The following is a 27500-nucleotide window of genomic DNA, read 5'->3' as shown; positions in this document are numbered from 1 at the left end:
TGTGTGTCAGAGAGACCGAGTGTGTGTGTGTGTCTGAGAGAGGCAGTGTGTGTGTGTCCGAGAGAGACAGAGTGTGTGTGTGTGTGTCTGAGAGAGACAGAGTCTGTGTCTGTGTGTGTGTGTCTGTGTGTGTGTGTGTCTGAGAGAGACAGTGTGTGTGTGTGTGTGTCTGAGAGAGACTGTGTGTCTGAGGGAGACAGTGTGTGTGTGTGTGTGTGTCTGAGAGACAGTGTGTTTGTGTGTGTGTCAGAGAGACTGTGTGTGTGTGTGTCTGAGAGAGACAGTGTGTGTGTCTGAGAGAGACTGCGTGTGTGTGAGAGAGAGAGACTGTGTGTGTGTGTGAGAGACAGAGTGTGTGTGTGTGTCTGAGAGAGACTGTTTGGGTGTGTGTGTGTGTGTGTGTGTCTTTAAGTGTTGGTGAGGTTCTTGGGTTGAGGTGTTTAATATCCTGGGCACGCTGTGCGGGGAATCGTAAAACCAAAGCAAGAGGAACACCCTGTTCTTTACTGCCATCCTGGGCTTTTCCCCCATCCTAGAGCTGATCTTTCCCCCATCCTAGAGCTGATCTTTACTGCCATCCTAGAGCTGATCTTTCCCCCATCATAGAGCTGATCTTTCCCCCATTCTAGAGCTGATCTTTCCCCCATCCTAGAGCTGATCTTTTCCCAATCATGAAGCTGATCTTTCCCCCATCCTAGAGCTGATCTTTCCCCCATCCTAGAGCTGATCTTTTCCCCATCATGAAGCTGATCTTTCCCCCATCCTAGAGCTGATCTTTTCCCCATCATGAAGCTGATCTTTCCCCCATCCTAGAGCTGATCTTTCCCCCATCCTAGAGCTGATCTTTTCCCCATCATGAAGCTGATCTTTCCCCCATCCTAGAGCTGATCTTTCCCCCATCCTAGAGCTGATCTTTTCCCCATCATGAAGCTGATCTTTCCCCCATCCTAGAGCTGATCTTTCCCCCATCCTAGTGCTGATCTTTTCCCCATCATGAAGCTGATCTTTCCCCCATCCTAGAGCTGATCTTTCCCCCATCCTAGAGCTGATCTTTTCCCAATCATGAAGCTGATCTTTCCCCCATCCTAGAGCTGATCTTTCCCCCATCCTAGAGCTGATCTTTTCCCCATCATGAAGCTGATCTTTCCCCCATCCTAGAGCTGATGTCAGGCAACGCGTCTGTGCAGATGCATCGTGCATGTTACTCGTTTGTGAAAGCAGGATTGCGCCCATGTTAAGTGCTGGAAAGTGAGGATGTTGGCAGTGAGATGGTGTTAGTGGTAATGATATGATCAGAAATTAGTTTTGAGTGATCTTGTATCTTATCCTGTTTGCAGTTTTTTCCAAAATGGCCTTCAACTTGTAAAAATCTTAGGAATGAGTAGACTGACTGGATGATTGTTTGATGCTCTGAGTAACTTTGCTTACATATCATTCAGGTAGATAAAGATTTACTTTAATAGTTTTTGCATTTTGAACATAAAAATGTGATCTAATATATCTAGACAGCAAGGAATGTAAATGTATTTAAAAAGATAATATTAACGCAGATTAGGATTATTTATGAATTAATAAATTCTATATGAATATATATGCAGAGAAAACGGGTTAGTTGGTCTCAGGATAGGATGCAAGGCCTCAAAGGGTGTGTTCAACCCTTTTTGTCTGAGTGTGTGTGTGTGTGTGTGTGTGTGAGTGTGTGTATGGTCTATTCATGCGGTTCAGAATTGTGCCGTATATTCCCAGTACACCAGCACGTTGAAATTCCGTCATTTTAGCTCAAAAGGTGGGAAAACGTGGCTTGCATGACTTTCATTGGGGAGCTGCACTTGGAACACAGTTTGGGGATAAGATGGGGAATCTATACGCACCATGATGTGCGGTGGAAGAAATGAGATTATGTGCAGAATGTGATGCACAGTCCATAGAATTATGAGATTATGCACAGAATGATTCTCTGTGGATACCATTATGAGATTATGCGCAGAATATGACGCACAGTCGATACATTTATGATATTATGTGCAGAATGATGCTCAGTGGATAAAATGATGGGATTATGCCCCAGGGCTCAGATTTTGCCCCTGGGGTGAGATTATTGCCCCACAGGCTTGGTCTAGAGGGTGTTTCCACCTGCGCTGACTTGAGTGATTTTCTCAAAGCTTTGCCATCACTGTTCTGGGGTGTCTGTAGCAGTGCTGCGGGCAGGCTGTACTCTTCTCTGTAGAATAATCCTGTTCTTCTCAGATCCTCTGTTCAACGCCTGTAGTTTCCCACAATCCTTCAGTGTCCATCCTGAACACAGCAGAGTACCAGCTCCACCGCTGGAGCAGAGGCCAATCACGTGAGCTCGCCAGGCGTCTGCCAGCAGGTGTGACCCCTCCCGTCCGAGCGATTCCTGTGTCACTTTCCTTTCTTTATATATCCTTTACTGTCCTTTTTTTTCTCCAAGGCAGTTCTTTTTAAAAAATAAAAAAAAAAACAGGACACGAATCCACTGATCTGTGTGTTTGTAATTACAAGATTTGAGCAGATTTCAAATGTTTTACATCAAACCAGAACTGAAAATAAAGGAACTTAACAAATTATACTACTGCTGTTCATATTTTTCAGGACTTCTTTTGTATCATTCTTCTGTCCAAGTTCTCTGCCTCACTGTGACCACAGAGGGTGTGTCCTGCAGTGTTGCTCAAGGGTCATGACCTTTGAGGGAAACAGGTCAGAACAAAACAACCAAGCAATAGAACATCAACTCTCGCCTCAGTACTGGACAGGTTTTCAGGAGCAAACACACAGCACACACACACAACTCTGTAACAGTGTTTTAGGAGCAAACACACGGCAAACACACACACAACTCTCTAACAGTGTTTTAGGAGCAAACACAGCACACACACATCTCTGTAACAGTGTTTTAGGAACAAACAGCACACACACACAACTCTGTAACAGTGTTTTAGGAGCAAACAGCACACACACACACAACTCTGTAACAGTGTTTTAGGAGCAAACACAGCACACACACACACAACTCTGTAACAGTGTCAGTACTGGACAGGGTTTCAGGAGCGAACACACAGCACACACACACAGCTCTGTAACAGTGTCAGTACTGGACAGGGTTTCAGGAGCGAACACACAGCACACACACACAGCTCTGTAACAGTGTCAGTACTGGACAGGGTTTCAGGAGCAAACATGCAGTACACACACACTGGGATTCTAAAATGGCCGCCATGTAGCAGATCGGATATGTGTCAGTGGCCCTGAAAGCAGAGCACGCATCTCACAGCAATATAACACTAGCCTTCCTCTGAACTGTACTCTCATACCCATGCTCAGAAACCCACAGAAAACTCCAGTCTTAGCAGCAGGGTACTGAGTTCCCTCTGTGTTCTTCTGCCTGGTCACTCCAGCAGACCTACTGAACACAAGATTAAACACTGAACAGGATCTAGGACCAAGCACAACAACCAAGGCTGTTACAACTGTAAGTGATTATCTTTCTCTCTCACACACACACACACACACACACCTACAAGGAGGGAGAACGGTTGAAACAAATTTGCTTATACTAATACAGGTTAGGCGGAGAAAGAGGAAAGGTACGTTTAAACCCTGGGCGAAGGATGTGTACTATAGGCCCAAATCCCCCCACCCTCACCCCAACTATACACCCCGTGTCCCGCCCCAGCAGAGCTCTCGTGGGGGTGTCAGGTTTTTGTGGTGAGTTGCTGACATGGTCCAGACAATCAGTGTTTGTGTGCCAATTTGTGATTTTCCAATCTTGTCATTGTCAGGACTTTAAAGGAAGATATTTTTTATGGTAATTGTCGCTGGTCTATTTTACTATATATTTATGTAATAAATATGTGACTAAAATTACACCCTAGACTCCTTCGTCTGTTTTGACATTTCCCTCTCTCACCCTCTATTTATACCCATCCCATCTGGACCTCATCCTGGACCTCACATACTCACACAAACCTGCACTCATACACACACACACACACACACAACTGTACACGTACACACACACACACACACACACACAACTGTACACGTACACACACACACACACAACTGTACACGTACACACACACACACACACACAACTGTACACGTACACACACACACACAACTGTACATGTATGGACACACACAACTGTACACAAACCTGCACTCGTACACACACACACACAGACACACACACACACCCATGCTTGTACACACACACATACACACACACCTGCACACATACTCACACACACGTACACACACACACCTGTACTCATACACACACATACACACACCCATGCCCGTATACACACACACACACATACTCACACACTTGTGTTCGTACACACACACACACACACACACACACACCTGCGCTCATACACACACACATACTCATGCACACGTGATTATCCACACTAACACACACACTCACACACGTGCGCATACACTCACACAATCACACACACACACTCACACACACACACACTCACACACGTGCGCATACACTCACACAATCACACACTCACACATCCACACACACACTCACACTCACACACACACAGTTGATGTCAGGGGTTTGGGTTGTGCCTGTGCTTTGGATAGGACGTTCTCTTGCATTTATTTGAAGTAATTTGGTTTTATTCGCTTTGGATTGGTTGGTTTTATTCACTTAATTTGAAAGTGATCTGTGATTTGCGATTCAGATTTACGCATTGAATGAAACTTTTTTAATGTCTAGGGTACGTTTTCTACTTTTTTCTACTTTTTGCATATACAGTGCATCCGGAAAGTATTCACAGCACTTCACTTTTTCCACATTTTGTTATGTTACAGCCTTATTCCAAAATTGATTAAATTAATTTTTTTCCTCCAAATTCTACACACAATACCCCATAAGGACAACGTGAAAAAAGCTTTTTTTTTTTGCTAATTTATTAAAAATAAAAAACTAAGAAATCACATGTACATAAGTATTCACAGCCTTTGCCATGAAGCTCAAAATTGAGCTCAGGTGCATCCTGCTTCCACTGATCAACCTTGAGATGTTTCTACAGCTTAATTGGAGTCAACCTGTGGTAAATTCAGTTGATTGGACATGATTTGGAAAGGCACACACCTGTCTAAGGTCCCACAGTTGACAGTGCATGTCGGAGCACAAACCAAGCATGAAGTCAAAGGAATTGTCTGTAGACCTCCTGAGACAGGATTGTCTCAAGGCACAAATCTGGGGAAGGGTACAGAAAAATTCCTGCTGCTTTGAAGGTCCCAATGAGCACAGTGGCCTCCATCATCCGTAAATGGAAGAAGTTCAGGACCACCAGGACTCTTCCTAGAGCTGGTCGCCCATCTAAACTGAGCAATCGGGGGAGAAGGGCCTTAGTCAGGGAGGTGACCAAGAACCCGATGGTCACTCTGTCAGAGCTCCAGCGTTCCTCTGTGGAGAGAGGAGAACCTTCCAGAAGGACAACCATCTCTGCAGCAATCCTCCAATCAGAAAAAATTAAATTAATCCTCAGCCCTTGCTGCTGTTGTGCGATTGTTGCCTTCCTGGCTTCATAAAAGCGGCCATATTGATCTCCTCGATCCCGACCCGATCTGCTGTTCCCTTCGCGGGAGTCGACTCCTCCCTCAGAGCCCGCACACAGAGGGGGGATGTCAGCAGAGGACCAGGTATTCCCCCCAGAAGCTTGCAAGCCCCAGTGGTTACCAGAGGTATTGCAGCTTGTTAAGCATCTGGTTCATTCTGCTGTTCGTTCCTTTGCGTTTAGGTACCCAGTGCACATGCCCTGATGCCGAAAACAGCCCCATAATCAAACATGGCCGCCTCCATGAACTGGCTTCTCGCCCCATTGAGCAGCTCCCATAGGAACCCATGGAGCCAGAATACACCATGGAGCTGGTGTGCAGAAGCCATCTCCAGTTCTTACACACATCAGCACATAAATGGGGATGTAGCATCTGCTGTGTGGGCCTGGTCAGAGCTTCCTGGTCATGTGACACGAGGAGAGCGCTACAGAGCATGCTGGCTGCAGGCAGAGTGAGAGTGGGCTGCCCTCTAGTGGCAGACAGCGGGGCCGCTACTCCTGCAGTGCTGGCTGCTCAGGCCGTTAGGGGAGGGGCAGTCAGGCAGAATCATTGTCTGAGTGGATTCTCCGGCGGTGCAGATCCGGCTGAAAGCAAAGGCCAGTGGTGTCTCCGGGTCTCACCGTCTGTGTGGGTAAAGCTTTCTGCACGTTGTGCCTCTTTAATCACTTTTATCTCCAGTCTCCTGCCTCCATTTTGAGAATATGCATGAGCGTGATTACGCAACCCAGACCCTGTAGACACAACAGCAAAAGGCTGATTAAGGGAAACTGAGGGGAGATGAGGGAGCCCCCCCCCGGGGAGCACGCTCTGTGTGCAGCTCATGTGCCGGAGAGGTTGTTGTGGAGGCAGTGATGTCACAAAGGCAGCTTTCCCCTCCACCAATCCTGGCTCTGTGTTCCAGTCAGAGACCCCACCCCTCCTCTCTCTCTCCTTGCTCAGCTCAACAGGAATTTTCCACTCAGGAGCAGAGAGACAGGCAAACACTCACACACACATACATACACACTCATACATACATACACACACACACACACACATACATACACACTCATACATACATACACACACACACACATACATACACACTCATACATACACACACACATACATACACACTCATACATACACTCACTCTCACACACATACATACACATATACGCAGACAGACACACCAATATCCACCACAGAGCTGTGTGGTTCTCCTGTACTCAATACACACACATGCAATATACGCACATACACACACAGACTCACACACATACATACACATATAGTCACATACACACACATAGAAACTCACACACACATACAGTATACACAGAGACACAGACAGACACATGCACATACACACTAAAACGCACATACACACACATACATACACATACAAGCACACTCACATACACAGACACTCACACACACATATACAGTATACACTCACAGACTCACACATACACACGCATTTAAACATGTGCAGAGGAGAATCTGACATGTACAGACACATTTAGCCTTTCTGCTGGAAATAGCCTGGGACCCTGTTCCTACAGACAGTATTTATGTACCACTGAGCAAATCTCCCAGCTTTCCACCATAGCAGGCAAAGTCCTTCCACTTCAAAACACTGTACAGCCTGTATCTGAGAAGTTTGCATAGCTCATGATTGTTTTTGTATTTTTGTGGGGACACAGGGCTTCATGGACATGCAGGGTTTCATGGACACACAGGGCTTCATGGACATGCAGGGTTTCATGGACACACAGGGCTTCATGGACACGCAGGGTTTCATGGACACACAGGGCTTCATGGACACACAGGGCTTCATGGACACACAGAGCTTCATGGACACACAGGGCTTCATGGACACACAGGGCTTCATGGACACACAGGGCTTTATGGACACACAGGGCTTCATGGACACACAGAGCTTCATGGACACACAGAGCTTCATGGACACACAGGGCTTCATGGACACACAGGGCTTCATGGACACACAGAGCTTGTAGATGTTTGCCCAGGTCTCACAACAGATGTCCAATGCACCTGTAAGCTGCCCCACGCTTCAAACAGAGGCCCCTGGAGTAGGCCTGTCTCCTACCCCCCCCCCCCCCCCCCACCCTGTCTGAGCCCTGCATGTGATGTTAGACTCGCTCAGCTGCACTGAACGCGATGTCCTGGACTCACACGCCCGAGAGCGCGTTACGTAATCTGGTCCTCTCTCCCTCCTCCCTCCTGGAGTGTCCCCAATTCCACTCACACAGGGGCACGCGAGGACAGAGAGGGGGGGGGCAGGCAGGGGGGGGGGGGGGGCGGGCAGGGGGGTATGGTATAGATTTGGAGAGAGTAAGGGTGGGAGGGGGGAGGGGGGAGGGGGGGGGGCAGAGAAAAATAAGGATGGAGGAAGAGGGGGCATAGAGGTTCCAGAGAGAAGAGTAAAGAGAGTGGTCCTTATAATGGAGATGGAGAGGAGAGGAGGGGGGATGGAAGAAAGAAAGAGAGAGTGGGGGGGTTATAGATGGATCTGTTAAACAAGATAAATAAATAAGTAAGAAAGCCCAGCATGCTCTATTAATCACATTTACACAGCTGTAGACAGGGAGGGAGGAGGGGTGGGAAAGGGGCAGATTCAGTCGCCTCGGTAACAGCGGAGAAGGAGAGACGCGATGTTCCGAGGAGGAGGGGATAGAACTGGGCCATCAACGCCAGCGCTGGGGGCGGCGCCCGAGCAGCAGGGTGGCGTGGGATTGGCTCAGCGCTGTGCGGGAGGTTGTATAGGGACAGAGCGGGGGAGGGGGGGTGGGGTTGTGTGCGTAGGCCACTCCACTCAGCCGCAAGGTCAAAGGTCACTTCCTAATAAGCCTATAGCCGCCACTCAACCCCCCCTCCCACACAGAGCATAACACCAACAGATTCCACCATCTTATACACTGTGAACAGAAAACTGTTGCAGCTTTAAATCAATCTTTAAATCGATGCCTCCCCAAATTGTGGCACTAATTGGTGATGATGCTGGCCCATGTTATATATGATGCTTTTTACCTTTACCCTAGTTTAATGCTCCAGAAATCAGAGAAAATACTGAAAAATTCCAGATTCATCATTACATAACATTCATCTGGCTGACAGACTTATCCAGAGCAGCGTACAATGTTTCATCCATGAACCATAGAAGGCTGTGTTTTCTCTTTTTGTGAGCATTGCAGTGGATTGGCTGCAAAGCTGGTGTGTCAGGCCATTCCTGGCTCCCAGTGAGAGCTACTCCTGCGTTAAGGCAGGGATAGACAAGCTAATCTTCACTATCTCAGAAACTTGGCAGAACCCTGACCCTTCACCTGAGACGGCAGAGGTGAGGCCTCAGACTATCAGCCTGTGTGAGCAGGTGATGACCAGATCTTGGTCCTCCAGAGATTTCTTATTTGTCTTTCCTCTGTTGGGTTTCCTTGTCACTGTTAGGATGTTTTTTCCGCCGATATCCACTCCACTTCAGTAGGTGGCAGCAAAGCACTAATATGTTGGTTGACAATTCAGCAACAAACCCCAAAAAACAAAGAAGAATAAGACTGACTACAGGCCTGATGTAGTTAATAAAATGGAGGAACATAGCTCCCTGTGCCTCAGTACCCATAATGCTGTCCAATCCACAGTCAACGCCCATGCCTACTCACTCCTACTCACTCCTCCCCACTCCTACTCACTCCTACTCACTCCTCCCCACTCCTACTCACTCCTCCCCACTCCTACTCACTCCTCCCCACTCCTGCCCACTCCTATTCACTCCTGCCCACTCCTATTCACTCCTGCCCACTCCTACTCACTCCTGCTCACTCCTACTCACTTCTACTCACTCCTGCTCATGGACTTGTTGGCAGATAGATGGGTATCATGTTAAAGTCTCACCTAGTGCAACTGGTCCTAGTGACCGGACCTAGGAAGTGGTTTGAAACAATGAGAAGTACCATAGAGAAAGAGCTTCTTCTCATGCACAAGCAATTACACAACTTTCTCCAAATTTTGGCATATCAGGTCATTGTAATCACTGCGTCTCCTCTGTTAATGCAGTCAGGCAATCAGACTTTTATTTGGGAGAATGAATGTCAAATCCTTGCGTGTGACTTTTTTTTTTCTCTCAAATATAACATTAGCTTGTTTTAAGTTAGTCTTTTAAGTTAAATGTTCTTACTCCATTGGCAAATCTTGGAATTAGTTAAACTGTCTTGCCTCACTCGGAACCGTACTGTCCTCTCAGGTCCTCTTCACACTTGTACTTGTGTTTGATTTGCACTTCGTTGTACGTCGTTCTGGATAAGAGCGTCTGCTAAATGTGTTGTAATGTAAAAAAAAATATGGTTGTCTTATTTTGCAAAAACAGTCAAATAAATAAGATTTTAAGTCTCAATATAAGATTAAAGTACTTTTTTTTCTATTTTTTTGCAGTGTACCCAACCCTGATCCTGAAGAGTAGCAGAATGGGCAGATTTCAGGTGAGGTGAGTTTGCCGTGTAATAAACTCGACTTTAATGGGTGAGTGACAACAGAAACCAGCTGTCCCCACAGCCCCCAGCACCCAGAGGACCCTCGGCAGTTAACCTGGAATCGCTTCAGTAAACAGTGAGCTGTTTAAACAGATAACATGCAAAACATCAGCCAAAGTACATACATAGCCCAGGGTGAGGGAGGGCGCTGAGTGAATCCGTCAGACAAAGTGCCTTTGTGTCACTTCCTCTGAGGCCTGACGTCTCTCTCCACTGTAGAGTGGGGTCCTCGTGTTGGGGAAGATTTCGAACTGCCAAACCGTGCCTCAGCTAAACACCGCCAATGTCCTGAGCTCCTCCAACCGCCCCACCATCATATTACTGCCTGCATTCATTCAATCCAAATTAGCCCTTGACTTGGAGGAAATGCAACTATTACATTTGGTGAACTTGCCACATTATGTTTGTGTGGAAATCTGCATTGAGTTGTTAGCCAAAGATATGGCCAAATATGGACTGAATACATGCATATGTAGATTGAGGGATTCTGGGTACAGGAATGGCACGTTGGAGGTGTGGTTAACACAGTAAAGGCAGTGTTGGAGTGCAGTCACACAGTCCTGCCCCTGAGGAGGAACTCCGGCTGCAGAGATGGACAGGAACACATAAAACACCAGCACTGTCAGTGTGCCTGCCAGAAACATGTTACGATTGTTTCAGCCGAGGAAGAAAGAGAGAGGATTTATGGCTGCAGTTTTTAGGTTGTTAATTTCAGCATATTTGGAAGCGTATTTGTCTGTATATAAATAAGCTTTGGCACTCCGCCTGAATTCAATTTGCCGGAAGGCACACTCCAAATGACCTGTGATGTCATTGGTGTATCATATTTATTATTTAAGATCTTTGAACAAGGATACAGTGGCTCTGTCTCAACTGGAACTGAAACACAGTCGTGAGGCCGAAGCCAAGACCAACTGCTGTTCTAAACTACTATTTCAAACTACTATTCCACGCTGTTATTCCACTGCTATTCCACTGCTGTTCCACACTGCTGTTCCACTGTTATTCCACTGCTATTCCACACTGCTGTTCCACACTGCTATTCCACACTGATCATTACGTTTCTACATTGCCTGTGCATTGCTGAGACCCCAGAGACTTTTTATCTCTTTTTGTCAGTAGCTAAATTTTACATTACACTACATTAATGGCATTTGGCAGACGCTCTTACCCAGAGCGACGTGCAGTTGATTAGACTAAGCAGGAAACAATCCTCCCCTGGAGCAATGCAGGGTTAGGGGGCTTGCTCGAGGGCCCAACAGCTGTGCAGATTGGGATTGGGATTCGAGCCACTGACCTTGCGGGTCCCAGTCATGTACCTTAGCCACTACACTACAGGCCACCCCAGTTTTACAGTTTTCTGTATAGTTCTCTGCTGTTTTGACAACATTTAAAAAAAAATTTCAAACATTAATTATTTTTACTGAGTTAGTGGTAACACAGAAAATGTTCTTCTGAATGCCAATGCTTAGATTTGTGTTTTTCTTGGGGGGGTCATTTAGTAAATAGAGGTTTCTGCGCTTCCTGAATCTGACTCATACCAGCAATTGGGACTGTGAGTCACAGCTACACACAGCTGCTACCAATAAACAAGATGGAACAGAAAACACACGGCTCTGACCTGACTTCCCTTATTAAAATTAAAATGAAGCAACCTGAAGGTAATGTTGTACCACTGCCATTCCACATGAATCAGGAGGTGCTGCAGGACAGCCATCGGCTGAGAGCTGGTGCGGAATGGCTTGAAGAAAAACAGTCCACACAGCTTACATCAGCAGGTTAGCACACGTGTTCCTCCATCACTGCACATATTCCTAAAACCTCCATCGCATCTCTTTACCCCACCCCGATTCTCAGCCCCATCCCATGTGTGAAATACATGAATAAATTAATAGCCTGTGCCACGGCTGCCCTCTGGCATTCCTCTTTCATTAGCAGAACCCTGGCCTTCCGAGTGCTTCTGCCTGCAATATTATCTGCAAAATAGGGAGGGATGGTATAGAGTTTCTGCTATTAAAAATAATACATTGACATTGCATTGGCGCCACCTGCTGGTTGAAATTAAAAGGTGCAGCTAGTAATAGCGATGAGCGCCATTCTGCCCCTGCAACACCACAGGCTATTTGCATGCAGTCTTTTTAAAGTGTCAATAGAAAACAGACCGGATCAAGATCACACGCATGAGGAAATACAGGTCCGTTCTCAGTCAGAGATCTTGATGTGGTCTGAATACTTTGATGTTTGTGTGTTTACGCTGTGCGTGTAAGAGCCTGTGGTTTGGGGCCTATTGTTGTAGATCAATCCACAATTCTTATTTAGTTACATTTTACATTTTTGTCATTTAGCAGACGCTTTTAATCCAAAGCGACTTACAAGTGCATAGGTTCTTCCACAAGTTAAAGCATCACATCCATAGCTAGTAAAATACACATGAAGTGCTGTTCTAAACGTACAGTCATCATAAGTGCAATTAAGGTTAGACAAGAGGTATAGGGATATCAGAAACAGTTCTATGGCATGTATTGAAACTTAGAAAATTTCAAGTGTCTATTTAAAAACAAATTTAATAGTTACTAAGGCTATATGTTTTTGTTTTTTTTTTGCCTGAAGAGCAAAAAAGTTGCATGTCATTTGAACAGCTTAAACCATTAAACATGCAGTGCCAGTTTTAAAATAGGAAGTGGCAGTAAGGGTGGCATCATGTGCCCTGGCTCTGCTGGTGGGGAATGACCTGGAATAGCAGCTGAGCTCCACAGCGTCAGACATGTGGACATGGTGGAACAGACTGCTTCATTGATCAGTAATGTGAAGCTGAGCATGCTGAACAATCAGAGGACACCAGGATAAATTCCCATAGGCAAAGCAGCCATGAGCAAGTTCCTCCAATCAATCACTGGCTGTGTCTGTGACACAGCTGTAGCACACAGCTCATCTCCACAGAGAACGCACACGAGCTCCTGAAGAGCAGGAAACACATCTACAGGGCTGTCACATGACTGAGCCACACTCACGCACAGACACACAGCCATGTTCTTGTGTGTCTGCGTCTAGCCCGGCGCCTGCACTAAGACCCAAAAACACGGGGTTACCCAGGAAACTGAGCGTGCTCACGGAGCAGGTTAATGTGGAGTGTGTGTACACACACACACACACCCTGTGAACTGCCAAAATGTGGTAGTTGGGAAGACTGTAAAGAGGAAAGGCCTGCACTAAACTTTCCCCTCAGGCTGGCTGTGGGCTGTTTGCTATTCTGTGGCAACAGCATGATGAACAGAAAGTACAGTAAACAATGAAGTGTGCTGAAGACATTGTGTGTGTGCTTTTCCTTTTGATATTATATTGGTGTCCACAAATTATTTATTTGTAGTACATTAGAATATGGCAGGTAGTGAAAGTGCACAGGTGAACAAGTTGCTGCTGGTGAGGGAGAGGACGACCCACTCACCCTAACCCAACCACTGTGAACGCCATCTTTACACAGCATCCCTCTGACAAAGGGAAATTGAGAAAGCAAGAAAGAGGGTAACTAAAGAGGGTCTCAGGGAGCAGAGCCAAGCGCTTACTCTATAATGCACTTTTCTCTAAATATGCATCCGCTGCACATTTGTTGCGTGACTCTGCTGATATAATTTCCAGTTGGCGCTCTCCAGCTCTTAGCTGGAGCAAAGACAGACCTCTCTTACCATATCGGTTTACCTTGCGGAGGCAACATGGAGACCCCAGCCATTTTCTCATGAGGTACTGGCAACGCTGCTAATCTTTTGGGAGATTTAATAAAACAGATGTGCGTTCCGTGAGAGCTAGCGATTCCCGGGAGATTGGATAACATATCGGGCATGCAGGAGCCAGCCCTTAAATCCTGGAGACTCTCTGAACTTCTAGGAGCTAGGCCTATGTCTGGATGAGAGTTTATCATGCTCTTTCTCTCCTTCTCTCTCTCTGGGCATTTCAAATGAATCAGAAGATGTTCAGGACGGTAAAGAGCAGGTTGGCTATTGTGAGAAATAATGGGTAACATCTGACGAAATGTGAAGAAATGTTATAATGTCCTCTGATTTTGTTTGAGTAATGCTTCCCACCAGATAGTGAGCAACTCTGGCCTGAAATGAGCCCTGCCCCTGATCATGCACTAGCTGGGGCCCTAGACAAACATCAGGGCAGTTACATCAGAACAGGTGAAAAGAAAAATGAAATGGTGAACATACTGATTGAACATTTTTACTGTAAAAGTAGATTATTCAGTAGGGTCTGATTCTCACCATGATTGTTGCTTTGGTACTGGTTCTGTTTTTGTAAGTGCGTGACTGATTAATGTTGTTACCGATCCATCTACCTATTTAACTAACTACCTACCTACCTCCCTATCTACCAGTCAGACCTGAGTCAAATGTGTAATTGTTTTTCGATTCAAATACTTTTCTGTGCGATTGGTCAACCAGCTAGCAGCTGTTTCAAAACTTAACATGAGCTCTTTTATCAGCGGGGAAATCAGGTGAAGGCTGTTTCAGTGCTATGGTGTACCTAAACCCGGACTGAAACTTAATGGGAGTATTCGGTTCATATGTTCATTTTATAAGCTAACATAATCCAGTTACTATGTCCTAAACACAACCTAACAAGCTCGTTATGTTCCTGAGGATTCACAACAATGGTTCCCTGACGATACACACATCGCCTAGCAACGACTGAAAAAAATGTCGCTCACGTCGCTGCGTATGAGTGCCTGGCGTCACGCAGGAAATACTACGTCTGACGTGAAAAGTTCGAAGGTTACGGACAAATCATGGCGATTGTTGTCAACGATATAGCGAGCTAACTTTTTCTTTGAACGTGTGAAATGTAAGACTGTTGGGTCTTGATATATTCGTAGGTTACTGTTGAAAATATACAGTTTACAGAAAATATACATTTGTGCCGATATCCGACACATAGCTAAAAATTACAGACTAGCTAACAAACTTAACGTTACTCAACCGAGAAAGCTAGCTAACGTTTCCAATCAGGAGGCCGAGGACCACTACCTCTGGACAGAACATGGTCGACGCCGGTGAAATCGAGCTTAAAAAGCTCGAATATCTTTCTCTTGTTTCCAAAGTATGCACGGAACTGGACAACCATTTGGGAATCAACGACAAGGACCTAGGTAGCTATGTGATATTAGTTATCGCTAAGTGAAATTAAGCCATTGATAGCTAGCCCGTCTAATGGCTACCTTTGGAAACCGTGCTAACTTGTTTTGGTAATACGAACGCAAAAACTACTAGCTAGCGTCTCCGTATAAAGTAGCGTTTTCGCCACTTAGGCCGGCGAAAACACCGTCTTTCTTTTGATTCAGCTTTAAATATTTAGCTATGGTTAGCGAACCGTAGTTAGACAGATTTTTCAGGTTTCCAGGATTTCAGGTTTGCTAACTTAAGATAAATACTTAGACTAGCTAGCTTGGTACTGGTTCGTTAGTCTGAGTAACAAAATATAACGTTACCCATTAGAAAATGGTCAAAGCTAACGTCTTTTTTTGTGTGTATTTTTCAGCTGAATTTGTGATCAATCTTGCCGAAAAGCACACAAGTTTCGATGGATTCAAGGCGGTGTTGTTGAAAAGTGGAGCCGAATTCACGGTAAGTTGGCTAACTTCAGCTAGGGTAGTTTACAGCTGCGGTGTTACCTGCCTATGTTTGATCGGCAGTCTATTTGTAATCATGTTGCAGTAACTAATCAACAAACGTTAACGTTAGCTATAAAGTTAAACGGTACAACCAAACTGAAATTATCTACATTGACGTTTAACGTTTCAGTAGTTGTCGTACTGATATTGTTGTTCATATGTTGATATAGTTTTTGTATGTTTCCGTTGCTAGTCTGTTATTTGTCATGTAGTGCTTGCTAATATCTAGCTAATTGCACATTTAGTTGCAGTTTGTGTGCTCATTGCCCATGACCATTTCTTTTGATGTTTTTCTAGGACTCGCTCATTAGTAATTTGCTGAGGCTAATTCAAACGATGAGATGTTCTACAAAATCGTCTTCAAGCAGAGGTAAGGTGGCAATCCATAATGTTATTCCTGTATTCACTGTGTCTTGTGAATTTGTACATGGTACACTGTACATTTGCGCATTGTGCATCGCTTTACTACAATACATTGTGGTGCATCATTCACACGTTACTAAAGTTGTTTTGCTTTCATGGATCATTAAAATGAAATAAATTGCTTTTAGTTGAAAGTTCGGATTAAAAGCGTCTGCCAAATGACTAAAATGTTAAATGTAAATGTTCGATACTCTCATCCATTAACTGAATATATTGTTAGCCATATTGCCATATTCATATCTCTTAGCTGGTAAGTTGCGTTTTTGTCCAGCCTCAGAGCCGGCTGTCAAACCGAAGAGCGAGAAGGACAAACTGAAGGAGCTGTTTCCCGCCTTGTGCCGGCCGGACAACCCTGTGGTGCGGGTAAGCCAGCTGCGCGTGGAGAGCTCTTCTTTTATTTGGGCAGACTAGTTGCAGCGGCACTGTCTCTACCTCTCCACAGCCATCACATTTCCCATCCTGGTGTTTTTTAATGAGCCATGCTACTCCCCAACCCACAACGTCCCATCCGCAACCTCATCTCTCCATGGAGATCGCTCCTCCTGAACGCCATTTTTAATCATGTCTGAGCGTATAGAAATCACCTGCTTGGGTGACGTCATTATGAGTTTTCTTCCTCCCAGGAAACCAGTCTGAAAAGCTCTGCGTCGCTTCGAATGGAAGCATTTTGCAAGGTTTTCTGAATAACCTTCAAGAGTTATAAGATTCTGTGCTGTGCCCTGAATTGAATTATTTCTTGCTTGTATTTCTGTTTGTAGTTGAGTGTTCTTTTTGCATGTAGTTGTTGAAACGCATACAACCTGTATTATTTATTGGTATGTCGCCTGTGACCATAAGATTGAGGCATTTCATGCCAGTTACCCCCCCCAGGACAGTGACCTTTGACCCCTCTGTTCCAGACCGTTCTGGACGAGGACGATGTGAAGGTGGCGGCGGACGCCATGAAGGAGCTGGAGATGCTCCTGCCCAGCGCCGGCAGCCCCGACACCAAGAGGAGCCGGCGCCGGTAAGAGGCTCTGGCCCGTCTGGGGCCGCCAACGACCGTCTGGGGCCGCCAACGCCCGTCTGGGGCCGCTATCAATGTGTGAATCAGTGTGTGTAGCTGCAGGTGAATCAGTGTGTGGAGCTCCAGGTGAGTCAGTGTGTGTAGCTGCAGGTGAGTCTGTGTGTAGCTGCAGGTGAGTCAGTGTGTGTAGCTGCAGGTGAGTCAGTGTGTGTAGCTGCAGGTGAGTCAGTGTGTGGAGCTGCAGGTGAGTCAGTGTGTGGAGCTGCAGGTGAGTCAGTGTGTGGAGCTGCAGGTGAATCAGTGTGTGGAGCTGCAGGTGAGTCAGTGTGTGGAGCTGCAGGGGAATCAGTGTGTGTAGCTGCAGGTGAGTCAGTGTGTGGAGCTGCAGGTGAGTCAGTGTGTGGAGCTGCAGGTGAATCAGTGTGTGGAGCTGCAGGTGAGTCAGTGTGTGGAGCTGCAGGGGAATCAGTGTGTGTAGCTGCAGGTGAGTCAGTGTGTGGAGCTGCAGGTGAATCAGTGTGTGGAGCTGCAGGTGAGTCAGTGTGTGGAGCTGCAGGGGAATCAGTGTGTGGAGCTGCAGGTGAGTCAGTGTGTGTCTGCTCTCAGGTCTGGGGAGGGCAGCAGGAAGAGGAGGAGTCGCAGTCGCAGCAGAGACAGGAACCGCGATCGGGACAGAGACAGAGACCGGAAGCGGCGCCATCGCTCACGCTCCAGATCACGGTCGAGGGACCGGGGGAAGGAGCGCTCGCGGTCGAGGGACCGGGGGAAGGAGCGCTCGCGGTCGAGGGACCGGGGGAAGGAGCGCTCGCGGTCGAGGGACCGGGGGAAGGAGCGCTCGCGGTCGAGGGACCGGGGGAAGGAGCGCTCGCGGTCGAGGGACCGGGGGAAGGAGCGCGTGTCCCGCTGGAGGTCTCGCACCCCCAGCCCGCGGCGGGAGAAGGAGAAGGGCGCCGGGGGCGACCGATGGAAGGACAAACACGTGGACCGCCCCCCTCCTGAGGAGCCGGCCGTGGGGGACATCTACAACGGCAAGGTCACCAGCCTCATGCAGTTCGGCTGCTTCGTCCAGCTGGAGGGCCTGAGGTGGGTCTGGGGGGGGGCTGTTGTGGGTCTGGGGGGGCCTGAGGTGGGTCTGGGGGGGGGGGGGGGGGCTGTTGTGGGTCTGGGGGGGGCCTGAGGTGGGTCTGGGGGCGGGGTGTGTGGTAGAAATATCACTGACCTGTTACAGAAGGAGTGGGGGCTGTCGGTGTGCTCATTCTGGCGCTTGCTTCTCCAGGAAACGCTGGGAGGGTCTGGTGCACATCTCTGAGCTCCGCAGAGAGGGGCGTGTAGCCAACGTGGCTGATGTCGTCAGCAAGGGTCAAAGGGTGAAGGTCAAAGTGCTGTCCTTCACCGGCTCCAAAACCAGCCTCAGCATGAAGGTGAGACCAGGGGCACCGCATTTGAACCGCAGTAAGCTCTGCTACTGGGCTGTTCCTTCCTAAAGAAATAGTGTGGACAGTCAGTGGCTCGCCATTCAAAAGCTGAACGTTAATATTAATTAAGAAAAATATTAGTAATGAAGTTTTAGTGATTTGCTTTCATGGCTTTTCATTCTGAATGAAAGGGAGAAGATAGTTATGCTTACATAAATGCTCATTTGAAATGTGAAGATTTGTCCGACTATGGATAATTAGGGTAAACTAACACCGGTGGATCAAAGCAGGGTGACATATTTCCAGGCCGTGCAGTAATTAAAATGGCTTCCTGTCCGTGTCAGGATGTGGACCAGGACACGGGCGAGGACCTGAACCCCAACCGCAGGCGCAACGTGGGCCCCGAGGGGGCCGAGGAGAGTGCCATGAGGAACCCCGACCGGCCCGCCAATCAGAGCCTGGGCCACGCCCCCGAGGTGGAGGACGACACGCTGGAGCGCAAGCGGCTCACCAAGATCTCCGACCCCGAGAAGTGGGAGATCAAACAGGTGAGGCCCGCAGCCCGAGAAGTGGGAGATCAAACAGGTGAGGCCCGAGAAGTGGGAGATCAAACAGGTGAGGCCCGAGAAGTGGGAGATCAAACAGGTGAGGCCCGCAGCCCGAGAAGTGGGAGATCAAACAGGTGAGGCCCGAGAAGTGGGAGATCAAACAGGTGAGGCCCGAGAAGTGGGAGATCAAACAGGTGAGGCCCGAGAAGTGGGAGATCAAACAGGTCCGCCAGCCAATCCACGAGCAGCGAGTATCAGTGCCTGCTCTCACACCCCACACTTCTGTTACATTACATTAGATTACACTACACTACACCACACCACACCACACCACACCACACCACATCACACTCCATTGCATTGCATCACACTCCATTGATGATGTTTGTGAGTGATTGTGTCTGCGGCCTGTAGCGTAGTGGTTAAGGTAAATGACTGGTACACCCAAGGTCGGTGGTTCTAATCCCGGTGTAGCCACAATAAGATCCGCACAGCCGTTGGGCCCTTGAGCAAGGCCCTTAACCCTGCATTGCTCCAGGGGAGGATTGTCTCCTGCTTAGTCTGATCAACTGTACGTCGCTCTGGATAAGAGCGTCTGCTAAATGCCAATAATGTAATGTAATGTAATGTAATGCTGTCCTGCTGTGTTTGAAGCTTCACTGTGTGACTGTGTTTGAAGCTTCACTGTGTGTTTGTGTTTGCTGTGCTGTTGTGTTTGAATCTTCACTGTGTTTTTGTGCCTGCAGATGATCGCTGCTAACGTGCTCTCCAAGGAGGAGTTCCCTGACTTCGACGAGGTGACGGGCATCCTCCCCAAAGTGGACGATGAGGAAGGTAATGCAGTCGCTTATGATAACGCGGTTTCCAGCGGTGTGGCCCTGAGGTGGGCTGGACTTCAGTCTGATTAGTCTGATTAGTCCGATTCAGGTTGATGAATCGATTATGGATGCATGTGGCCCTGCCTGCACTGGTCACAGTGCTGTGGTTCAGTGTGTTTATACATCATCTATAAGACCGTGCTTTGTGACCAAGAGGAAGTGACATCACATGGAAGCCCTGTATCTGTGTGTGACTGTCACTGTGTGTGACTGTCACTGTGTGTGACTGTCACTGTGTGTGACTGTCACTGTGTGTGACTGTCACTGTGTGTGTCTGTGTGTGTCTGTGTGTCTGTGTGTGTCTGTGTGTGTCTGTGTGTGTCTGTGTGTGTCTGTGTGTGTCTGTGTGTATCTGTGTGTGTCTGTGTGTGTATCTATGTGAAACTGTGCCTGTATGTGTGTTTGTGTTGAGTGTGTGACTCTCTCCTGCAGATGAGGATCTGGAGATCGAGCTGGTGGAGGAGGAGCCCCCCTTCCTGAGGGGCCACACCAAGCAGAGCATGGACATGAGCCCCGTGAAGATCGTCAAGGTGCGCTGTGTGTCTGCTTACTGCCCATACACCGAGAGCTCCATAATGCTTGGGACAAAATCTTTTTTTTTTTCTTCATTTGACACTACTAATTCACATGTGGTGTTTATACAATTTGGTTTCACCATGTAGAAACTGACTGACTTCATATGAATAACCTCCTATTGATTACACAATGGGAAACTGGAGTGCAGAGCCAAATCTATCCTGAACATTATGTAGTTCACTGCATGTAATGAGCAAATTAATGCCCAGGTTAACATCCTGGGCATGCCATTTATCCTGTGTAGCCTCTCCAGAACACCAGCGGTGTGCTTTCTTGGAAGAAATAACAATCTTAAAGCTGGGTTTCTTTGAAGAGATTTGCCCAAGTTCTAAAACATCTTTTTATCGAACCTTTATTTTAGCAGTTAAAACCTTTTCCCTTTTTATTTTTATTCATGAATAAAGGATTAGATGTTTACAGACAGGCTGTGGGTTTAACCGCGTGCCCCTGGGTCCCCCTGCAGAACCCAGACGGGTCCCTCTCTCAGGCGGCCATGATGCAGAGCGCTCTGGCCAAGGAGCGCCGTGAGGTGAAGCAGGCCCAGCGCGAGGCCGAGATGGACTCCATCCCCATGGGCCTCAACAAGCACTGGGTGGACCCGCTGCCCGACGGTACGCTCCCCCCTAAACCCCAACCCCAACCCCAACCATAACCCTGATCCCACAATCCTAACCCCTCCCCCCCCCCTAATGCCCCAACCCTAACCCCCTACCAGGTATGGAATTTAGCCAGTCTGGAGAGCCCCAGTTCGTTGTTCAGTGAAGCATTAGCTGTGTGTTGGTCTGATGGCGATATTTCAGCCAGCTCCTCTCGGCCTTACTTGGTAGCTGTGTATGGGGTTGTTCATAAAGGTAGCTGTAGTGCTGTAGGGTATGATTTTAAACGACTCAAATGAACGGAGTTCTTTAATTTGCTGCGTCTGGGGCCGGCGGGAGCAGTGTGCCTTAGTGGCGCCGGTCCAGTGTAGGTGTTGTCATGGTGATACGGAGCTCCTCTGGTTCAGCTCTGTCCGAGGGCCATGGATCCACATCAGGGCCCGTTTCCAGGAACCCTAAAAGCAACAAATTAAACCGGCCATAAATCTGTCTCCGTGCCGACCGGCCTGATCCCGTCGGTACCTGGGGTCTGCCCCCGGGGCACCAGTGGGGTCATTCTGAGATCCATATCATAATGCTCTTGCTCTCCATCTCTCTCCCTCCCTCCCTCCATCTCTCTGTCTCTCCCTCCCTCTCCCTCTCTCTCTGTCTTCATCTCTCCCTCTCCCTCTCTCCAGCTGACGGGAGGCAGATTGCTGCTAACATGAGGGGCATTGGTATGATGCCCAATGACATCCCTGAGTGGAAGAAGCACGCGTTCGGCGGCAACAAGGCGTCTTACGGCAAGAAGACCCAGCTGTCCATCCTGGAGCAGAGGGAGAGCCTGCCCATCTACAAGCTGAAGGAGCAGCTGGTGCAGGTGCGCTTCCCCTCTGCTACCCAAACATCCTCCCCTGTAGAAGATGATGTGGTATATTCGCACCTGTAGAGGGTGTCTGAGCTGATGGTGTATATTTGCACCTGTAGCGGGTGTAGAAGATGATGTGGTATATTCGCACCTGTAGAGGGTGTCAGAGCTGATGGTGTATGTTTGCACCTGTAGCGGGTGTAGAAGATGATGTGGTATATTTGCACCTGTAGAGGGTGTCAGAGCTGATGGTGTATATTTGCACCTGTAGCGGGTGTAGAAGATGATGTGGTATATTCGCACCTGTAGAGGGTGTCAGAGCTGATGGTGTATATTTGCACCTGTAGCGGGTGTAGAAGATGATGTGGTATATTTGCACCGGTAGCGGGTGTAGAAGATGATGTGGTATATTCGCACCTGTAGAGGGTGTCAGAGCTGATGGTGTATGTTTGCACCTGTAGCGGGTGTAGAAGATGATGTGGTATATAATATAGTGATGGTGTTGTGTGCCCCAGGCGGTCCATGATAACCAGATCCTGTCTGTTGCCCCAGGCGGTCCATGATAACCTGATCCTGCCTGTTGCCCCAGGCGGTCCATGATAACCAGATCCTGTCTGTTGCCCCAGGCGGTCCATGATAACCAGATCCTGCCTGTTGCCCCAGGCGGTCCATGATAACCAGATCCTGCCTGTTGCCCCAGGCGGTCCATGATAACCAGATCCTGTCTGTCGCCCCAGGCGGTCCATGATAACCTGATCCTGTCTGTTGCCCCAGGCGGTCCATGATAACCAGATCCTGATCGTGATTGGGGAGACGGGTTCGGGGAAGACCACGCAGATCACGCAGTACCTGGCGGAGGCGGGCTACACCACGCGCGGGAAGATCGGCTGCACCCAGCCCCGCCGAGTCGCCGCCATGTCTGTCGCCAAGAGGGTGTCTGAGGAGTACGGCTGCTGCCTGGGGCAGGAGGTGAGCCTGACCTCTGACCCCTACGCGACCTCTGACCCCTACACGACCTCTGACCCCTACACGACCTCTATCTGACCCCTACACGACCTCTATCTGACCCCTACACAACCTTTATCTGACCCCTACACGACCTCTGACCCCTACACGACCTCCATCTGACCCCTACACGACCTCCATCTGACCCCTACACGACCTCCATCTGACCCCTACACGACCTCTGACCCCTACACGACCTCCATCTGACCCCTACACGACCTTTATCTGACCCCATCCTGAGCCCTACCTTTACCTGGACCCTACATGACCTTTATCAGACCTAGTGCTGTAGGTGGGCTAACTTGCCCTGTGCAGCCCCCTGTAGGTGGGGTAATTGTCTCTCTGCTGCCCCCTGTAGGTGGGGTAATTGTCTCTCTGCTGTCCCCTGCAGGTTGGTTACACGATCCGGTTTGAGGACTGCACCAGCCCGGAGACGGTGATTAAGTACATGACGGACGGCATGTTGCTGAGGGAGTGTCTGATCGACCCCGACCTGGGCCAGTACGCCATCATCATGCTGGACGAGGCCCACGAGAGGACCATCCACACTGACGTGCTCTTCGGCCTGCTCAAGAAGGTACCATCGTCTTCATCACTAGTGTGGCATCCAGTGCCTTTCCTGACGTTAATGTTTCTGACATAGTGCTTTATTATTGGAGTGTGTTCAGTGCTCAATGCGATTTCAGCAGGTGCTATTGCTGCTGACGGAACTGCCAGAGTTTAGTTAAATACACGTGTGCTTTTCATCTGTTTGAGATTCACGAGTCTGCTGCGTAACCCAAGCTGTGCAGGTCTGCACTGGGAGAGTCACTCATCACATCCTGACATTATGCCACTTAGAGCGCTCTGCATGCAGGTCATTTATCTCAGCACTTAGCAGGTCATTTATCCTGCTGGGTATGTTGTTCTGGGATGGTTCAGGTTCAGAACCCCGCTGAGTGGTACAGCAGCGCTCCAGCTGGGGCTCAAACCTACAACATTTCAGTTCTAGGTTTGATTTGGGGGCAGCCTGTAGCCTAAAGGCTATGGTGCCTGTAGCTTAGGAGCCTGCAGCCTGGTGGCTGAGGTGCTTGGCTGGGACTGGTGTAGTTGCAATGAGATCAGTGCAGCCCTTGAGCAAGGCCCTTAACCCCGCATTGCTCCTGGGGAGATTGGGCCCTGCTTAGTCTGATTTGTGAGTTACTGGATGAAGTGTCAGTTAAATATCTATAATACTGTATAATGTGCATTAAGTCAATAACTGTATAATACTGTATAATGTGCATGAAGTAAATAACTGTATAATACTATATAATGTGCATGAAGTAAATAACTGTAATACTGTATAATGTGTATTACGTGAATAACTGTATAATACTGTATAATGTGTATTACGTGAATAACTGTATAATGCTGTATAATGTGCATGAAGTAAATAACTGTATAATGTGCATGAAGTAAATAACTGTAATACTGTATAATGTGTATTAAGTAAATAACTGTAATACTGTATAATGTGTATTAAGTGAATAACTGTATAATGTGTATTATGTGAATAACTGTATAATACTGTATAATGTGTATTACGTGAATAACTGTATAATACTGTATAATGTGTATTAAGTGAATAACTGTATAATGTGTATTATGTGAATAACTGTATAATACTGTATAATGTGTATTACGTGAATAACTGTATAATACTGTATAATGTGTATTAAGTGAATAACTGTATCATAACTAAACTGTGGTTCGTGCTTGGCCCCTCAGACGGTACAGAAGCGCACAGACATGAAGCTCATCGTGACGTCGGCCACGCTGGACGCCGTGAAGTTCTCCCAGTACTTCTACGAGGCGCCCATCTTCACCATCCCCGGCCGGACCTACCCCGTGGAGGTGCTCTACACCAAGGAGCCCGAGACCGACTACCTGGACGCCAGCCTCATTACCGTCATGCAGATCCACCTGACCGAGCCGCCAGGTACCCCCCCCACCTTAGCCTGTCATGCAGATCCACCTGACCGAGCCGCCAGGTACCCCCCCCCCCCCCCAGCCTCTTCACCGTCATGCAGATCCACCTGACCGAGCCGCCAGGTACCCCCCCCCACCTTAGCCTGTCATGCAGATCCACCTGACCGAGCCGCCAGGTACCCCCCCCTTCCCCCAGCCTCTTCACCGTCATGCAGATCCACCTGACCGAGCCGCCAGGTACCCCCCCCCCCCCCAGCCTCTTCACCGTCATGCAGATCCACCTGACCGAGCCGCCAGGTACCCCCCCCCCCCCAGCCTCTTCACCGTCATGCAGATCCACCTGACCGAGCCGCCAGGTACCCCCCCCCCCCCCCAGCCTCTTCACCGTCATGCAGATCCACCTGACCGAGCCGCCAGGTACCCCCCCCCCCCCCAGCCTCTTCACCGTCATGCAGATCCACCTGACCGAGCCGCCAGGTACCCCCCCCCCCCCAGCCTCTTCACCGTCATGCAGATCCACCTGACCGAGCCGCCAGGTACCCCCCCCCCCCCCAGCCTCTTCACCGTCATGCAGATCCACCTGACCGAGCCGCCAGGTACCCCCCCCCCCCCCAGCCTCTTCACCGTCATGCAGATCCACCTGATCGAGCCGCCAGGTACCCCCCCCCCCCCAGCCTCTTCACCGTCATGCAGATCCACCTGATCGAGCCGCCAGGTACCCCCCCCCACCTTAGCCTGTCATACAGATCCACCTCACTGAGCCGCAGGTAACCCCCCCCCCAGCCTCTGCGTTATAGGATGCCTAATGATGTTGTAGGGAGGAGGGGCTAGTCCTAGCTGCTTGATGATTGGTGGGTGGATTGTGTGATTGATGATTGGTGGGTGGATTGTGTGCTTGATGATTGGTGGGTGGATTGTGTGATTGATGATTGGTGGGTGGATTGTGTGATTGATGATTGGTGGGTGGATTGTGTGATTGATGATTGGTGGGTGGATTGTGTGATTGATGATTGGTGGGTGGATTGTGTGCTTGATGATTGGTGGGTGGATTGTGTGATTGATGATTTGTGGGTGGATTGTGTGCTTGATGATTGGTGGGTGGATTGTGTGCTTGATGGTTGTTTTTTTGCTTCTGGGAGAGAGTTGTATTGGGGGATGTTTGACTGAAGGCCTGGGTTAAGGTGCCTATAGCCTAGTGCCTAGGGTGCTTGACAGGGACCTGGAAGGTTGCTGGTTCAAGCCCCAGTGTAGCCACGGTTAGATCAGCCGTTGGGCCCTTGAGCAAGGCACGTTAACCCACATTGCTTCAGGGGGGATTGTCCCCTGCTTAGTCTAATCAACTGCAAGTTGCTTTGGAAAGTAATGTAATAATGCCCCCCCCCCACAGGAGACATCCTGGTGTTCCTGACGGGGCAGGAGGAGATCGACACGGCGTGTGAGATCCTATACGAGAGGATGAAGTCTCTGGGCCCCGACGTCCCTGAGCTCATCATCCTGCCCGTGTACTCCGCCCTGCCCAGCGAGATGCAGACCCGCATCTTCGACCCTGCTCCCCCCGGGAGCCGAAAGGTAGCTCGCACGCCACCCCCACCCCCGCCATCTCAAACCCCACCCCACCCCACCCCCGCCATCTCAAACCCGACCTCCACCATCTCCAACCCCACCTCCACCATCTCAAACCCCACCTCCACCATCTCAAACCCCACCTCCACCATCTCAAACCCCACCTCCACCATCTCAAACCCCACCCCCGCCATCTCAAACCCCACCCCACCCCCACCCCCGCCATCTCAAACCCCACCCCACCCCCACCCCCGCCATCTCAAACCCGACCCCACCCCCATCCCCGCCATCTCAAACCCGACCTCCACTATCTCAAACCCCACCTCCACCATCTCAAACCCCACCCCCGCCATCTCAAACCCGACCCCACCCCCATCCCCACCATCTCAAACCCCACCTCCACCATCTCAAACCCCACCTCCACCATCTCAAACCCCACCTCCACCATCTCAAACCCCACCTCCACCATCTCAAACCCCACCCCCGCCATCTCAAACCCTACCCCCACCTCCACCATCCCACCCCCACCCCCGCCATCTCAACCTCCACCATCTCAAACCTCACCTCCACCATCCCACACCCCCACCATCTCAAACCCCACCCCCACCATCTCAAACCCCACCTCCACCATCTCAAACCCCACCTCCACCATCTCAAACCCCACCTCCACCATCTCAAACCCCACCCCCACCCCCGCCATCTCAAACCCCACCTCCACCATCTCAAACCCCACCCCCACCATCTCAAACCCCACCCCCGCCATCTCAAACCCCACCTCCACCATCTCAAACCCGACCCCCGCCATCTCAAACCCCACCTCCACCATCTCAAACCCCACCTCCACCATCTCAAACCCCACCTCCACCATCTCAAACCCCACCTCCACCATCTCAAA

General features: G+C 49.0%; 1 protein-coding gene across 2 annotated transcripts in view; it reads left to right on the top strand.

The window, feature by feature from the left end:
* The first annotated feature begins 14880 nt into the window (after positions 1-14880).
* Positions 14881-27500, top strand: part of dhx8 (DEAH (Asp-Glu-Ala-His) box polypeptide 8) — a 21519-nt gene continuing 8899 nt past the window's right edge. The window contains exons 1-16 of one of the 2 annotated variants that reach the window (XM_061223646.1): positions 14881-15276; positions 15666-15751; positions 16096-16168; positions 16493-16584; positions 17121-17227; positions 17834-18310; positions 18504-18648; positions 18987-19190; positions 19937-20024; positions 20501-20598; positions 21108-21255; positions 21918-22099; positions 22862-23056; positions 23484-23669; positions 24842-25052; positions 26430-26611. In XM_061223646.1, coding sequence (XP_061079630.1) covers positions 15168-15276; positions 15666-15751; positions 16096-16168; positions 16493-16584; positions 17121-17227; positions 17834-18310; positions 18504-18648; positions 18987-19190; positions 19937-20024; positions 20501-20598; positions 21108-21255; positions 21918-22099; positions 22862-23056; positions 23484-23669; positions 24842-25052; positions 26430-26611 — 2583 coding nt within the window. In that variant the 5' untranslated portion in view covers positions 14881-15167. Of the gene's footprint in view, positions 15277-15665; positions 15752-16095; positions 16169-16492; positions 16585-17120; positions 17228-17833; positions 18311-18503; positions 18649-18986; positions 19191-19397; positions 19415-19936; positions 20025-20500; positions 20599-21107; positions 21256-21917; positions 22100-22861; positions 23057-23483; positions 23670-24841; positions 25053-26429; positions 26612-27500 lie in introns of those variants that run through there. The other variant, XM_061223647.1, reaches the window with a different exon arrangement.

The sequence above is a fragment of the Conger conger genome, chromosome 16 (genome assembly GCF_963514075.1).
Source record: "Conger conger chromosome 16, fConCon1.1, whole genome shotgun sequence".
In the NCBI taxonomy this organism is placed as follows: Eukaryota; Metazoa; Chordata; class Actinopteri; order Anguilliformes; family Congridae; genus Conger; species Conger conger.
Note: the sequence above shows the minus strand (reverse complement) of the source record. Positions and strands in the feature narration are given on the sequence as shown.